Below are 16,674 nucleotides of genomic sequence, written 5' to 3'. Positions count from 1 at the left end.
ACATTTTAATTCAAGTTAATTCTTTTAATATTGAGTGCACTCTCATTTCTAAAGTGATGGCTGCACGTTAGAACTGTGAAACTTTTCAGTTTATTGCTTGAACAGGTAACCTTGTTCTGTGTGCGTGAGAGAGTAAAAGAGGCTAAATAGATTAAAACCAAGTATAAAAAGGTTGACATTTTCTGCATCATGAATGCATGCACAGTGACATTGAGTTATGTGTTTCATCTCACTTCATATTACACCTCTCTGGCTCTGGTGATGCAAGTAAACCGGTGTTGAAAATAATGTTATAAAACTTAAAAATAGTGAATAACAAATATGCATTTAAGCCTCTAATTAGGTAAATTAACAAATCTCTATTCTTTATGATCAGTCAAAGAGGAACATTAGATCAGATACTGCTATAACGACCATTTCGGATACTTTGCATTAGAATAAAAAACAAAAAAACCCATTGAGGTAAAATGTGTAAAAATCAAACTCATACCAAAAATGTAATAGCCTGCCTTTGACAGTCATCTTTTTAATTTTTATTTAATGAATTAAGTATTATTTCAATTAAATCACCCTCCTCTTCGGGCATGTAGTGCAGACCTGCTTTCATCAACTCCAGCTAAATTGCAGTGGTTACAAAACTTCATTAAAAACAAAGTCATAAAAATACAGTCATAATCCAGTAGTTTGTGCCCAAAGGTTGCTGTCAAACGTCAGCATTTTGCAGCAGTGTCTTCATTCCTACAGTGCACGTGACTTTTGATTCACCTGTCCCCGAGACGAAGACTTCAGTGCTGGTGTGATTGAAACGTCACAATATTTCCACCCTGTGATGTCATCGCACCAACAGAAGGGCTATCCTGTTTAAGAATAACACGTTCGAGTTGGCTTCACCGTTCCCTCGAGGAGTCTGCTGTTCATTGTCCCAGCTGGTCTCCTGCAATTAAGAGCACTTCTTTGTGATTTCAAAATTCATTTAGAGTTTCTGAGTTTGGCTGTTTTTGTCATCTCCCTCGCGTCCCATTTGGGAATTCTGATGAGTAGTAAAGCCACAGCTGCGAGGGCCAGCACCACTCCTAGACTTGGGGGGCCGCAAGGGCTGAACTCTTGCGCCAAACCAGACAGGAGAGGAGCCAGGATTCGACCCACAGCTGTAACTGACTGCCCGGCTCCAATCAGAGTCCCGCTGGCCTGGACCCCGCCCCTCTGCAGCTCCAAATCTGTGATACATGTCCGTCCGATAGTGGTAGAAATGGCAAAGAAGGTGGAGGTGAGCAGCACTTGCCAAACATTCGGTGCAGCAGCATAGAGGAAAATAAGCGTACAGGTGAGCACCGTCGAATGGAGCAGTAAAGCGGGCATGTTGTTCTTATACAGCTGCGTGACTGGCCCCACCAGGAACCCAGCCAGGGCCCCTAGAGTGCTGCTGTAGCTGATCAGGTAACCGGTCATTTTTGGTTTGAGTGAAAAGCGCTCCTCCATGGCCAGAGAAAAGTTACTGTAGTAGAGCATGATAGCTATGGCCATCAGAAGACGCACAAGGAAGAGGTCCCACATGTCAGATGAGGCCACTATGTGGATCCTGGAGCCTACTGAGGACAGCTGTTTCCAGACTGGCTGAAGAAAAGACACATCCCTCCACCTGAAACCACCTTGATGCTTTCCAGGAGATGTAGACTCTTGCTGCGTCTCTGCTGTCAGCAATGGGTGGTGGCTATTTGTATGAGAACCATTCTGTACAGATTTACTAAAGTGGTTTTCGTGATACCCTGCACTCGTGTCGTTTCTGCAGACAGTGTCATTACGGTCAGCCAGAGTCTCACTCTGTGGTATCATCCATACGAGGCCTGCAATGACAGACACGCTGTATTGACATACATTTTAATTTTTACCTTCATGAACTCAGTTTATTAATCTCATTTTCCAACTCACCAGCATTAATAATGAAGATGGCTGCACAAGTAAAAGAGGATGTATAAAAGCCTCCTTCACGCTCAGTTAGGTAGCCACCCACCACAGGGCCCAGGATGAAGCCCACGCTGGAGGCGGCATTGAAATGTCCCATCACTAGAGGGCGCTCTGAAGCAGACACCAGGTCAGACAGCAGAGCTCTGCAGATGGAGAGTGAGTGCTTGAACAACCCTGAAACAGAAGACACACTGAGAAGAGGCAGCAAAATAACAGTCTACTTAAAAGGCTCTCAAGCCACACAACTGTTAATACTTAATCTAAGATTAATTTATTAATCGGATTATATCTAATATAGGTAAGTGGACGTGATAAAATGTGCTGAAACCAAGGTGCAGAGAGCCCTGCCGTTTTCTAATGAAACTAAGCAAACAAAAAAAGCTGCTAAGCATTTATATTTCTGAGTATATGGTAGGTTTGAGTTCATAACATGAAGCTTTAAAGCTTGGTCAGTGGAAGGATGCTGATAAATATCCTTCAATGCAGGACACTGGAGATTATATGAAGAAAAAAGCAAAACAAAACCTCAGGCATGTTATGTAGAGCTGTGAAAAAGTACTTCACCCCTTCCTGCCTCCTGCATATTTGTCACACTTACATGTTTCAGATCATCAAACACTAGAGGTGGGAATCACCATACATCCCACGATACGATATTATCACAATACTTAACGCACGATACGATATTATTGCAATTTTTTTTTTATATTTTGCGATATTCAGATTCTGTACATAAAGGTAAACTTTATCAATATTCATTTTATCTAATATCAAAGTCTCGCACTCAGTCTTTCTCTCATTTCAGTCAGTTTTATTGTTGACAAACTGAACGGTTTGTATTACAGTCTAGTCCAACTTAACTGAATGCAACCATCTGGTACAATTATAGCTATTCTGAACTTTGCAATTTATGAAAACTATGCAGCCCCTTCAGCAACTGAAGAATTTGAAAGTAAAATAAAACAAAATATAATTTTACATTAAATAAAAAAGTTTTAAACTTAATTAAAATAAAACATGTCTTAAATTAAAATAAGTAAACTGACATGTTTATTGCTGCCAAAAAAAAGTTAAACACATTTGGACAGTGAAGGAATGTCAGGATTCTTGCTCAGAAAAAGGATCAACATGCTCTGAAGTCAGAGCACAAAAACCTTTTTTGTAACAAAATATCGATTTCTGCTGTCCCTGTATCGATACGTTATTAGCAAACAAAATATCACGATACTACACAGTATCGATTTTTCCCCCACCCCTATCAAACACAGTTTAATATTAGACAAAGATAACCCCAGTAAATGTGAAATGCAGTTTTTATTCATTGAGGGAAAAAAGGTATGAGATAAATCCTTTTCTAAGGTATGGATATGTGACTTAGCTGATAAACACCAGTGATGCGCCCCTTTGAGGTTTCCGACTTACCCACAGGTATCCGTGCAAGTACAAACAAAGCGATGCTGGTGGACATCCCCAGCAGGCCGTAGCCTAGAGCGCTGAGCTGCAGGCAGGTCAGCAGAGAGTACCTCCGACCCACCACGTCGCTCCAGCTGCCCTGCCAATCACACAGAGGAAATGAAACACAACCACAGAAAAAATGTAAACGTTTATAATTCCCGAACTCATTTTCAGCGGTGAGATGACGGATATTTCCACAGCCCTGCCAAACATCTGAAAAGAGGGAGTTGATGCTAAATTGCTCGAAGATTCATGACAAATACTGAAAAACCGAAACAAACAGAAAGCAGACAAAAATATACCAAATTAAATTCTGTTTCTGATCTGTGAATGTTAGTCTGAAAGATCAGCTGACTCGAGAAATATCCTAAAACGCTGCATTTCCTCCATCGAGGCTGTCACACAAGTCTTTATTAGATTCTCTCCCTCTCTCACACACGCATACAAGCATCTGATGAAATAACACAATTAGGGCCAGTTGAGATGGGTGGGATTATCATAGAGACCCAGCTGTTCACATATCCCTACATTTATCAGGAATCAGCCGGTCTGAATACAGGAACTAACAGATGACTCCTTATCTGTTTAATTTGTCCCATGACCCCTGAGAATTTAAACCAATTTCAAGACCTTTGGATGGGCAGGAAAGTTGCGTGTCCAACTTCAGATACGACGCTTATTGTGTGGCATTTGAATGTGGTTCTGATTTGATTTTTCATCATGGCACCCAAAGGACTGCACAGATAAAACAAAGTCTCTCCCCCAGTATTCAATTAGCAGTGGAGAAAAAGGGTAAAAATCTATTTCTGTGTGTATATAAATTTGTACAACTGGGGCTAAGTAGGAGTGTCTTGTGTGTATGAAGGGATGGAGACTGGGTGCATTGTGTGACCTAAAACAGACAGTGTTTATTGTTTTCATGAAATTCCAGGGATGACAAAGAATGTCTCGACCAAAATGGTTGCAGAGTTAGTACTTACAACTATAGTGCTCGAGAAAAGCTGCAAGATCCCATACGTAGATCCTGCAACAGAAGATTTGCTCAAGTTTACATTTTAAATATAAAAAACACAGAGCAGACATCGCACGCGCTGAGATCCAGTGAGTCTAATGCCACTTTTTGCAGATACTAGACATAACTTCTTTTTTAAAAAACATAAGCAGACAGTGACACATGGGGAAATTTAGAAATATTGTGTCAGAGTTTTCCCCAGCATAGCGACTCTGAATCCAGTGATATCTGCAGCATAAATGGCACAGCGACATCACAGCTGTGCAGAGGAAGGCCCAGAGTCAGGGTAAGTCTTTACAGTAAATCACTCTGTATATACACTACTGCACTGGCAACTTTATTAGGTATGTCTACTTACTAGCAAATATGTAATCAGCCAAACTCATGGCAGCAACTCAAAGGCATGTAGACATGGTCAAGATGACCTGCTGAAGTTCAAACTGAGCACCAGAAAAGGTGATTTAAGTGACTTAGAATGTGGCAACTGTCTTGAGGGTTTACAGAGGATGGGCCGAAAAAGAAAATATCCAGTGAGCGGAAGTTCTTTGGGTGAAAATGTCTTTACACCCTGTCTGTCTGTCAGAGGAGAATAGCCAGACTGGTTCAACCTGATACTAAATAACCACTTGTTATAACCAAGTTATGCTGAAGAGCATTTCTGAAAGTATAAGACTTTAAGCGAACTTGAAGCAGATAGGCTACAGCAGCAGAAGATCACACTAGGTACCACTGCTGTCAGCTAAGAATAGAAAACCAGGGTAACATTTTGCACAGGTTCCTCAAAATTGGACAACAGTTCAGGTGGTGGTGGATAACACACCACGTCATGAAGTTCAAATCATCTAAAACTGGTTTCTTAAACATAGCAATGAGTTCAGTGCTCTCAAATGACCTCCACAGTCACCAGATCTGAATCCAATAGAGCACCTTTGTGGTGGAACGGGACATTCACAGCACAGATGTGCAGATTTTGGTGTATTGTGCCAAGACAGACCAAAATCTCTGAGGAATGTTTTCAGCTGCTGTTGAATCTGTGTCACGAAGAATTAAAGCACTTCTGAAGGGTAGTAGAAAAGTGCACCTAATAAGGGGCCTGATGACTATGGCTATTATTATTCGGCTCATCTTTCAACAACACAAGGTCCTGACATACTGCTAAAAAACTATTATTCAATTGATGTATAACAATAAAAATAATCACAGAACATGGCACTGGGACATTCCCATATTATATTGTGCATACAGTGTGCTGAAGTGAGGATTAAACAATATATTATTGAGAGTGTTTGTTTGATTGTTTTGTCACTTGTAGTCTCCACAGCCTTCCAGTCTGCTGTAGATTTATTCACTTTTGTGTCACTGTAAGGTTGGTGCTTGCAGTACACCAGCTGCATAATTTAAACAAATGTATGTTATGTATTGCGGAAACAACATACCTACAATACCGGCCACAGTGGGACTTGCTCCAAGAGCCTTCACGTGATGGCTCAGCAGTGGGATGATCATGCTCACCCCAAACAAGTCCTGTAAAGAAATATGGAGGAACAAAGGTGGAGTGAGGCCGACAGGAACATGCAAATCAAACATGGTGTCCAGCATACAGCAGTCTGTGGCCGGATTCAGCAGCCACGTAGAGTTGTTGCTCATCCTGTTTTTCCTGCACCGCTGAGATCAGAGCAGCTCTCCGAGCCAAAATCTTGATTGAAGTCACACAGCAGCTCATACAGTGTTCCTGACCCAGTCCATTACAGAAATTACTTAACCTTCAGTAGCTTTACTGTGCCAGTGCTGCACAGTGCCAAATAAATCTGAGCTGACTGGATCCCTCTAGTCATCTCTAATTGGATGCTTGTTTAGCCAGGTATGACAAAGTTATTTCTCTAAGGCACGACTACAGGCGAGCTCTTAAAATAACACCTTTAGAATGATCTAGACTTGTAGATCAACTTTGCATTACAGTACTGACAGCGATGCTTTGAAGAGGTAACGCCAAAAACATTAGGAAATACCTTCATCTTAATTTCTTTTAGTAGCCAAGCATTACAATGGTTATTATAAAAGGTCTTGTAGATACATGACAGCTGTCTCCAGCAAGGATTTCCAAGAGCACCACAGTCGTGCTGAGTCTAATGCTCTATAAACAGACTTTGGACCGACACTGTGCTTAATACATTCACATCCAGTCAAAGCAACTGAGTGCAGAAGCTCTAGAGTTTCCTTTCTTTGGGCTTCAAAAATTATAAACGTGGTGCAGAAGTTAATTTTTCAGTACGGGACAATTATGACGCGTAATAAGGGCTATTGTGAGAGTTTGATTCAGGTTAAAGAGCTCAGGTTTATTATTTGCATGTTGGAAAACTCATTTTAGCTTGCAACTTCCTTGAACTTTTCCCCCTTTATTATTTGTATAAATAATAAATGTCTTAATGTATTCTATTTTTTTGCTAAAATAACAAAAAACAACAAGTAGACATTATACAGAGTTTTAAATATGAAAAGGAAGGGATTAAAAAGCCCCAGCATGTTTTACACCATCATACCTGAGTTACGAAAGCATGACTAGGAAACAGCACACCTAAAAAAACACCGAACTGAGTGGGGTCATCTCTCAGTGAGGCACTCACCATGAAGCCCACCACATAGATACATTTTATAATCCTCTTCCGTCTTCTGTCTTTCAGTAATAAAGTGCTACATTTCTGGTTGATCATCCTCCCGCTTTGACAGCACGGCTACAGCCAAGGCGGAAGCGCTCATCCGCTCTAACTATCCAAACAGAAGCGGTGGTCTCATAAGGACGGGGTGATCGCAAGCTTCCGGGTTTTATCTGCGTGAGAAAACGTGTCCGATGTGTAAGCTGGTTGTCTGTAAATAAGACTATCGAGTTTTCGACCTACGATAAACTTGACTTTTTAAGTCTGGGTTCATTTAAGAGTTGCTGAACCGACGCGTTGGCTGGTCTGAAACACCTATAGATGGTATAACCCACTGACGTCACAAAATATGAGCTTTCCCCGTCATTTTTCCCAATAATTTGTGGAAAATCATAAAGCGTTTTTATTTATACCTGTTTAGAAAAAAGGTTTAGCCTTTATCTTAAATTATTTTAATTTGTTTTGCATTTGTTATGTTGTATATTTGTTATAGCTACTAAAAAACGGCAGATATTTTCAGCACTGTAGATTGTAGTCTAACCCACCTAATGTTGTTACTTAACTCACAGCAACACTGCGTCTCGTATCGGATAGATAGTATTAACAGTGTCGTAGAGTTTTGTTGAAAGATGTTTAGACGTTATCAGAGAGGGAGGTTTACTTGTACGCCACCTGCTGGGGTTTCCAAAACATTGCAACAGACACTTCAGCAGAATTTAAATTAACGTTTAAAAAAATGTGAACGAGAGACCTATTGACCTATTAGACAACGTCTGGCCAGAATGAAGAAGCTAGCTGGTAAAGTATGCAATTCACTATATGTAGTCATTAAATTCAATAATGATTGAAACTTGACTATAACTTATTCAAGTTTCCTGTAATATTTGTAAGTGTGCTTGGATATTACTTTGGTAATTAAGCATTGTTAGTTGCTATATTTCCATATAACAGCCTTGCTCCCACCTTATTACCTTATTATTAGAGTGCCACCAAAAAAATCCCTATAGATCCATGTACAGATAGATCTATATACATGTACATGGTTACATAACCTACAAACTTTTCTAGCACATTGTGCAAACATAGACTGGAAATTGTGCTCAGAGGCTTCCAAAACGTCAAAAAACACCCCCAAACCAAAACCAGTACATATATATCTATATATTTAGGTTTCAGACAAGAAATAATGATATCTGATAAAACTCTGATTTGAACTTTTGATCTTTTTGATGCTAACACACATACCGAACCTTTGAGTGAGTGTGGCCTGGATCACATCAGTGTGTAAATTAGACAGAGTCCCCTTATAGTTTTACTGCTAAATATTCCCCCCAGATGCTAAACCGGCACTTCCTCTCAACTCACACTGAGCATGAATACAACAAAATTATATTTCCGAAAACATCAGTGGAAGATACATTTTAACTTACATTTTAGCACAGTTAAAAGAAGTAACCGTGTTATTTACTTTTACATTATTAAAGGCTGCATATACTTTTTATAATTCCAGTGTAATAGAAAAAATGAGATCTGTATCAAAATGTCTAAAACGATGAAAAAAATAGTTGCTTTAAAGAGTTTGTGTGACCTCCTTTGTGTGATCGCTTCAATTTGTATAAAGTAATTTTTAACTTCCTATTGTGTCTTATTGCATGAGGTCTGGTTAGTAAAAGTCATTTTTATATAGATTATACTTGTATGAATCAACTGAAAATCAGCAAAGAAGTTGCATGAAAGGCTTCATTTACAGTAATTTGTAACACTCTGTTGGCGTTAGCCACTGTTGTGTGTGTTTATGTGTGTGTGAGTGTTGGGGGAGACTTTACTCCTCTTCTGTCCTTTCGGTCTCACCCTGCCCTGACATTCCTGTGCAGAGACTGGGTGTCCAGTTGCCACCGGTTATTTTGGTGTTAATTCCTTCCCTTCATACTCTCCAAATGCTGCACACACTCTGCTCCATAGTAGAGTGAAGCAGCCGCTTAGAGCCAGAAACCAAAAATAGCACAGGGGTAGGGGGGTTCAGACCCCAGTGGAGGATCTAAAGGTGTCACATGGACAACTTTGTCGCCCCATAACACAGACAGAGAGACGGGAGTGGTGTTAAGGTCCAGCAGCCCAACAAAACCTAGCTGAACTTATCTCACTCGCTGGATATAACACATAACAAGAGGAGTGACTGGATCTGACTCAGCTTGTCACATGCACTAGTTGGAGGGGAAAGTCAGACTGAGTGTGGGCATCCTGTAACTAAGTGGCTGATCAGTCCTGGACCATGAAGCTTAGAGTGGCGTTGTTCTTCGCAGGGCTCTTTGGGGCGTTGGCAACTGTGTTCATCCTTCTCTCTTTTGGAACCGATTACTGGCTGCTGGTTTCAGAGAGCTGCCAGTTAAGGCCTAATGAATCTGCTGGCCCAGGTGGCGTGACCATAAAGGTGAGTTTTTGACCTTAGAAGAGAGTCCGGTATAGTTTATTTTAAGCTGAAGATCAGGTATGTGTTCATAGCTTTTACTGTTTACATGTGAAGTCTGTGGAACCAAAGAGAAAAGAGTTGTTCTTCCTTTAAGACAAGAAATAAATCCAGCAGATTGTTGTTTTGCACCATATTTAACCTCTTAAAGGTGAACTGTGTATTTCCAGTCTATACAGGTTAATGGTGGATCTTTAAATTCAAATTTGATCAGTTGTTTCAATAAGTCTTTCAGTAGTAGGATTGCAGGGTGGAAAGGCATCCCCGTAGGACCTACTTGTGTAATAAGACACTGTTTAATGTGGCGTGTGTGCAGCTATGTAGTGATTGAGTCACCGAGTGTAACATTTGGCCCCCTATGATTGAAATACAAATACCAGCAGTCTCAGTTAGTGTATTAAATATCACCGACTAACAGCATACTTAAGTTTTCAGGGTTGGCACTGTTGCTGGAATCAAGACATGATGGCAACACAATAAAACCAACATGTTTATATATACAGATATAGCTGCCCTGTATGTCAGCTATTTGGCCTTCTGGCAACTCCAACCTTTCAGCCTGGATCACTTTCCTTATTTTTGCAATCATTTGGCCACACACTTACTCTGCATGACATCCCTATGTCCTTGCTTTAGAGCCTGGTGAGTTGGATCAGTGAGTCATTATCTCACTCATTCATGGCATATCCAGCTTGATGTCATCCATGTTGAGGAGGTGGTTCGTGGTTATATTCGTATCCACTCTGGCGGTGAGCTGGTTCAGGGGGTAGAGTCCAGTGAGTTTTTCTCACTCGTTAGACTTGTTTGTGCGGTATCACACACCTTATTTTGTGTGACAGTTTGTGTCAGTGTGCTTGTGATAGCGTCTGATGCCTATAATTGTATTTTGACACCTCTGATTTATCATCACCTGCCTGTGGAAACTTAAAGCTTTGAGTGAGAACCATCTGCTTTCCTTTAAAAATTGCAGAAAAATAAAATGTTTCAAATGTTTTGTAAGGCTAATTTTAAAGCCTGGCTGGATACGGCTGATGTCATGAAGCCTGAAGCCTCAAGATTCTTCCCAGCTCCACTTTCATTTCCCTGAGAGCCATTCAGTGAGCATCAGTGAAGAGCTTGGTCTGTTGGCCTCTACACACATTTGGCACCAATTCAGTTTTATTTATATAACCCCAAATCACAATAACAGTCACCTTAAGCAGCTTCATATTGTACAGTAAAGACCCTAGACCCTAGAAGCCCAGCTAAGTGCGCTTGCTGGGCTTGACCCTTGATCCTTGACCCTAAATATATTAACCACTCTGTAACACTTTGGCAGCAGTCTGAGCACCTGCCTCACATAATTTTGACACATCTCTTATATACTTTAATCCATCAGCTAACAAAATGGCGTGCATACATATCTGTCCCATATTTGTAAAAACCAAATGGTAAAATGGATGATAGCTTTTCTACTCTTATTGAGCACTCAAAGCATATTTTATTACCCAGTCACACACATATTCATCAAGCACTTCTTTATTCCATGCCTAAACTCCATGGAGCGATTCAGGGTTTGGTATCTTGCCCAAGAATACTTTAATATGCAGGCCGGAGGAGCTGGGGATCAAACCACCGACCTTCTCACTGGCAGCCCTCCCACTCTACCTGCTGAGCCTCAGTCATCCACTCCGCACTTTATTGTTCTTCTCCATTTCAGCCTGGAGATGTGGTGCTGGAGGGCAAGGGCAGTAGTGATGTCACTCTATACCACGAGGGTTTTTTCTGGAGGTGTTCCTTTAAAGGCGACATGGAGGATGACGACCTGCTGAAGAGACTCTGGTTCAGTAAGTAAGACTTTATATTGCTTTATTTTGAATTTGATTAAAGTTCATGTCTAATGTGCTATATGCACTATTTGTAAAACCTTTTAACATCCAACAGTTTCCCTGTGACCAGTTTAGGGGTTTAGGGTTACAGTGACATCCACACACTTTTTTGTGGTGCGTTTTGCCTCTTCGGTACACAGAGATTTGATCTGAAAACTTCTTGCTTAATAAATTTCGGCCGCTCTTCCACTTTCTTCACTCCCAAAAATGAATTCATAGACAGAAATGTCCAGTAATTTAATGCCTTTGTTTATGTTGTTTTTGTTTTTCATATTTAGAATTATTTTGACCCCCAAAAAAGTCTGACCTTGTGAATGTGAACTGGGTAGTTGTGCGTAAAAATGACTAGAAATACGAGAGAGGAGATTTCAATTGTATTTCTATTGTTATTTTAAAATTATGAATAGGGCCTGTCACATCCATGACACCAAACAGAACCCTGGGCTTTAATTAGTCCTGCTGAGACAATCCTTTGCAGGTAAAAGGCAAAATGTAAAGACAATGTGAGCACAAAAAAGAAAAACCAAAAGCTTCAGGTAAAACAGAGAATACACTGGGGGAAAACACACACTGTAAATGGGGACCCCCCCCCCCTCCCAAAATGGTAACAATTCACATGACTAAATAAGCATTAAAAGAATAATAACCCAAGACATCGGCTCGAATGAAACCAACACAAGTGTTCAAAACACAAGAATCTGAACTTTAGAAATTAGACTAGGATACAGAAAAAGCATGAGCAGTTCCACGGATCATGACAGCAGAGTGAAAAAAATGAGGACACACAAACAAGAAAGATATTCTTGCATTTTTCTTCTGAAACTGATGCTTGTTTAAGTGCAGTAAATTGCTCCCCTCAGATGTTCTGCTGCCACCATCACATGACAGCTCTACGACCGCACAGTTTTTAACATGCTGCTGCTATGGCTGTTAATATTGTATGACAGCATAGCCGTAGAAGCCCTTTCATGTGACTGTTTTAAGGCCATGCCATGTGATGTTATTCGGTTGTTTTGTCAGGTGATTTTGTGTCATCTTTTTTTTTCCAATGGCGACTTTGAATGGTGAGCCATTGTCAGGAATAGCCTCCAGAAAGAAAAGGGCCTCGTGACGATCTGTGGAATTTCATATGTTGGGAGCAAAGAGCAAGAAAAGAGAGACAAAAGCACTTGCATTGTACTTTTGTAGCATAATTGCTGAAAAATATACATGTAATTAAATTAGATAAAGTCACAATTTTGGGCAAAAATTATTTTTTAATGTTGTTTTGTCTGTTTAGTTCCAGTGCTGAAGATTATGTGCAAAATCTGCAAATTAGAGCATTTTCCCAGAATTTACATGAAAATATTCAAAACAAATTCCAAAATGTAACTCTCTCTGTATTTTCTGCAATACACAGGATGCATTTGTATCTAATTGCTAAATAATTCAGTTAATTTGTTTATGCGGGTCTAGTGTGGCATTAGGTCAGGTATGCCACAAGCCATCCTCAGCTCAGCTTGATACATTTGTGTGAGTTGGCGAGTTACATAAAAAGCTTCAGCTACTTCAGCCTGCCTGCAGTTGCTGCTCTCACTGCAAGCCACTTTGCAACCCACCGCCAACTGCTCACTCTGGCTTTTCCATATATGCTCGTATAGACAAATAGAAATGATTTCTCTGCAGATGTAAATAAAAATCAGTATTTTTCTCTTTCTGTTTGTAGCCAATCAGCCTGACTCAAAAGTATGTATGCCTGCCTACCTCTTCCCATTCCCTGTGTCTCGTCAGACCCACAATGCCACAGAGTACGAGTCTTCCATAAGTAAGTATTTATTCACATCTGTGTTTTTTATGTAGTGATTTCATTGTTTAGTGTCACAGAGCTGATTAACATCCCTCTTGTTCAGCTTACAGAGGTTTCTGGAGCGTCTTTATGCTCATTGCTGTAGCAGCTGTGGTGATTGGCGGCTTCATCATCATCTGCGCTGCTCCGTTTGCCGGCCACCGCTTGTATAAAGCAGGGGGTGGCCTCTTTCTGATAGCTGGTAAGTAAAAACCAGGTGACACTGTGTTTGTTTGTTTTTTTACACTGCCAGCATTTAAAAAAAGAATTCTGACTAAAGCAATGACATGAAATGTACAACTCTTTTATTTTTTCCATGGTTAAATAAAGTTTAAATAAATAAATAAAATAAAACTAATCAAAGAGCTCTAGCTACAGGTGGATCTTCAGATGCAGATGTTTTTTTAAAAACAAATAATAGGCTAATGACATTGAGATTTAAAATGAAACCTGTACAATTCTGCTTCCCCACAAATGCAAACATAATTTACTATAGAACATGTACATGTCTCTCCCACAGACGGTTAGATTGTTGATCTTATTAATCTGATTTGAAGCACATGTTGTCAAATCTCACTACCCCTCTCCACACCTCTAGGTTTTTTCCTGCTGTGTGTGGTGGTGATGTACGTACTGTGGATGCAGGTGTTGGATGTGATAGACCTTTACATAGACCACCAGCGTGCTCTGTGTTCAGACTTCCGTCTGACCTTCAGCTACGGTCTCTCCTTCATGTTTGCCCCAATCGGCATCTTCTTCTGCCTCCTGGCCGGCCTTCTTTTCCTCCTCATCGGCCGAACCATCCAGATTCACTCCCAGTGACTTACCAGCAGTAGAAGAAGAGCCCGAATGTCGGGATTGTATGAGGGTTTTATACTTTTCTCAGTCTTTCTGTCGTGTAAAAGCTGGAATCGGTTTGGCAATTATGTGGCACATGCTTGAATATTTTCAGCTGTTGTTGAGCTCGTCATGCTCACTCAAACCTGAGTCATTTTCAGCTCAGCTAAGATAGCACGGAGACTGCGGAGGACCAAAAACATTTAAAATGAAAAATAAACAAGAAATTTAAAAAATGCACGAAAATGAATATTAAAAATAAACCGAGGCGCTAATTTCTGAAATGTGCCATAAATTAATATTTCTGCTGGTCTTCTATTTATTTACCCTTCTGTTAATTTGTCTGCTTTCATATTTAATATTTATTACTTATTTAATTTCTCTTGTATTTCTCATATCTATTAATAATGAATATAAAAGATTTTAAATGTATATATAAATTAATTTAATTATCCCCTAGTTTTTTCCCTGAAACTTCCCCCAAAATTCACATTTTCTTTATCAAAGAAAAAAATAAATACAGAAGCAAATGAAAATAGAAATATAATATAAATTGATCCGTGTTTATTTTGATGTAATTCTTAATGCATTTAATGGCACATTAATGCATTCATGACGACATTTAATTATGCTTTTATTTATTTTTTTCATTCTTGAAGTTTTGGTCCTCTGCTGTATGAAACATTCACAAGAACAATGATTATGCTGAAGTATCTGTGGAGCACAGCTTTATTAGAGTCTCGTGTGTCTGTGATATTTTGAGGTATTTTCTGAGTATTTTCATGAAATTCAGGCACCAGCAGTGATATGTTAGTATGGAAGAGTGCTGTTGGAAATATTAAAGGATTGTGTATGGGTTGAAAATGTAATTAAAAAATATAAAAGAGTTTGTAAAATTATCTACAAAAAGCTTCTAAGGTGGCATCGTGATCTGTGTGTATAGTAATGGGAATCAGTACTGGGAAATAACTTCTGCCAGCTCATTGCTTTAAAGGTTAAAGCTGGTAATTCTTGATATTTGTTATCCTCCATTAAACACATGTAAGCACCAAAACCATCAGTATTTTCTCAAACTGCTGTTCTCTGACTGTAACCTGACTGTGAGGACAAAAAAATAAGTTTAACTGATCCTTAATTATTCCAGTGATTTTAGTTTTTATTCAAATATGACTCGAAGAAGAAAAAAAGTTGAATTTTATTCTGTTCAGAGCTGAATATAAATACACTGGTGAGTATTTACACAAGCAGGTCAGCAGATGTGCATCAACTCAAATGAACCGTTCACGTCAGTGCAAAAGGTATCCCTAATTTCTGTGTTTTAAATAGTTTCTGGATAACAGTGGAGCTCATGGTATAGATTCATAAGCTACTGAGCCTCAGATTGTGGGTGAACATTTTTATTGTTGGTTTTGGTGCTTTTTGATCATCAGGTGATTGCAGGATCATATTAATGCATCTCATTGTGTTATCAGATATTTATTTGTCACTGTGTGTCAACATTTGCTTATTTGTCACCTAAAAGTGTGCATTTTTAGCTTTGACCACATTATTGGCTCGGCACAGGCAACAGTTTTATGTTAACGCTGTTCACAGTTCCCTTTCTTTTTGTGCTGTTCTGAGTGCGTTGCGAGATATAACGTCATGTCTGTCAAATATATGTACATATATATATTTTCTGTGATCTGCTTTTGCTGCCAATTAAAATCCTTTTACCATTGTTACAAAGCAATGTTGATTGTGCATTGTGTCAGATGCATGTAAATAAAACTAATAATAAAACAGTCCTTCTTTATAATAAAAGAAAAATGGGAGAAAAAAGGAAAGAATTTTAATTTGCAAAAACAATCAGTTTATTTCACGTGCATGAGGCGGCAGAAATTGTAAAAATGTGTAAAATAGGACCGATGTAGCGCAACTTACAGATTTGTGACACCAGTGGCATGAATAAGCTAGGGAACTAACAACAATAATCAAACAGGATTCACTGATTCTTTAAGCATCTCTTAAGCACTGCACTAAAACCATAAATATATGTATATATATATATAAACTAAATGACCACAAGATGGCACTGCTGCCTCACTTGAATCACACACCAACCGCCACCTTGAGAGACAGAAATCCCATTTTGCTTATCTTGACTCTATGTGGAGTGTATGTCGCGTTATGCATTTAATCACAACTTCAGAGGCAGAATCTGTAGATGAAAGAATTCACACCTTGGCTGACAGACGGATGGTAATTTCACTCATGAATGGAGCATTTGATCAGGATCTGAATGGACTCCTGTGTTGATTCTCGTGTGTCTGCATCAACTCTGCGCCTTTCGAGACTCATAATGTACTTATCATACATAGGGAAATGCATCTGCGCTTTGCCTCAGAATGCAGGAGAGAGTGACACAATGTAAGGCATTGATTATTTGCGAGACTGACTTGGGCTTCACAGAAGGCTCTAATGATGGAGTTTCACACTTCCAAATTCCTGAAATTTCAAATGACTATCCCCACACAGAGTCCATCAAATTTGGCTCAGATTTATGAGAAGCCGCACTGAGGGAAAGCCCCCCTGCAGGTCATGAAAGGAGGCCC

General features: G+C 39.6%; 2 protein-coding genes across 4 annotated transcripts; one reads left to right on the top strand and one right to left on the bottom strand.

Moving 5' to 3' along the window:
* Positions 1–498: 498 nt before the first annotated feature.
* On the bottom strand, positions 499–7,238 carry slc67a2 (solute carrier family 67 member 2). Of its 3 annotated transcripts, none has more exons than XM_085385195.1 (6): positions 7,057–7,238; positions 5,869–5,956; positions 4,401–4,444; positions 3,388–3,512; positions 1,930–2,156; positions 499–1,844 (listed from the first exon to the last, which is right to left on the bottom strand). In XM_085385195.1, the coding sequence occupies exons 1-6, from the start codon at positions 7,141–7,143 to the stop codon at positions 970–972; spliced, it is 1,446 nt and encodes a 481-aa protein (XP_085241321.1). In that variant the 5' UTR covers positions 7,144–7,238; the 3' UTR covers positions 499–969. The 3 variants fall into 3 exon arrangements, with proteins under 3 accessions (XP_085241321.1, XP_085241323.1, XP_085241322.1); XM_085385197.1 differs by having other exon boundaries at positions 3,388–3,517; positions 7,057–7,211; XM_085385196.1 differs by having other exon boundaries at positions 1,930–2,139; positions 3,388–3,517; positions 7,057–7,211.
* A 1,746-nt stretch (positions 7,239–8,984) lies between these two features.
* Positions 8,985–15,889, top strand: tmem182a (transmembrane protein 182a). The gene is made up of 5 exons (XM_085385183.1): positions 8,985–9,517; positions 11,253–11,379; positions 13,127–13,225; positions 13,311–13,448; positions 13,845–15,889. The coding sequence occupies exons 1-5, from the start codon at positions 9,359–9,361 to the stop codon at positions 14,066–14,068; spliced, it is 747 nt and encodes a 248-aa protein (XP_085241309.1). The 5' UTR covers positions 8,985–9,358; the 3' UTR covers positions 14,069–15,889.
* The last annotated feature ends 785 nt before the right edge of the window (positions 15,890–16,674 follow it).

Source organism: Rhamphochromis longiceps, linkage group LG16 (assembly GCF_057381845.1).
Source record: "Rhamphochromis longiceps isolate RC_006_pf linkage group LG16, R_longiceps_female_GT1.1, whole genome shotgun sequence".
Lineage (NCBI taxonomy): Eukaryota > Metazoa > Chordata > Actinopteri > Cichliformes > Cichlidae > Rhamphochromis > Rhamphochromis longiceps.
Note: the sequence above shows the minus strand (reverse complement) of the source record. Positions and strands in the feature narration are given on the sequence as shown.

Excerpts from the sequence above, each read along its gene's own strand:
- slc67a2 (XM_085385195.1), bottom strand. The coding sequence starts at position 7,143 with ATGATCAACCAGAAATGTAGCACTTTATTACTGAAAGACAGAAGACGG. Across the intron at positions 5,957-7,056 it reads TCTATGTGGTGGGCTTCATG|GACTTGTTTGGGGTGAGCAT; the intron begins GTGAGTGCCTCA and ends ATTTCTTTACAG. Across the intron at positions 1,845-1,929 it reads CATCTTCATTATTAATGCTG|GCCTCGTATGGATGATACCA; the intron begins GTGAGTTGGAAA and ends CTGTCATTGCAG.
- tmem182a (XM_085385183.1), top strand. The coding sequence starts at position 9,359 with ATGAAGCTTAGAGTGGCGTTGTTCTTCGCAGGGCTCTTTGGGGCGTTG. Across the intron at positions 9,518-11,252 it reads CAGGTGGCGTGACCATAAAG|CCTGGAGATGTGGTGCTGGA; the intron begins GTGAGTTTTTGA and ends TCTCCATTTCAG. Across the intron at positions 11,380-13,126 it reads GCTGAAGAGACTCTGGTTCA|CCAATCAGCCTGACTCAAAA; the intron begins GTAAGTAAGACT and ends TTCTGTTTGTAG.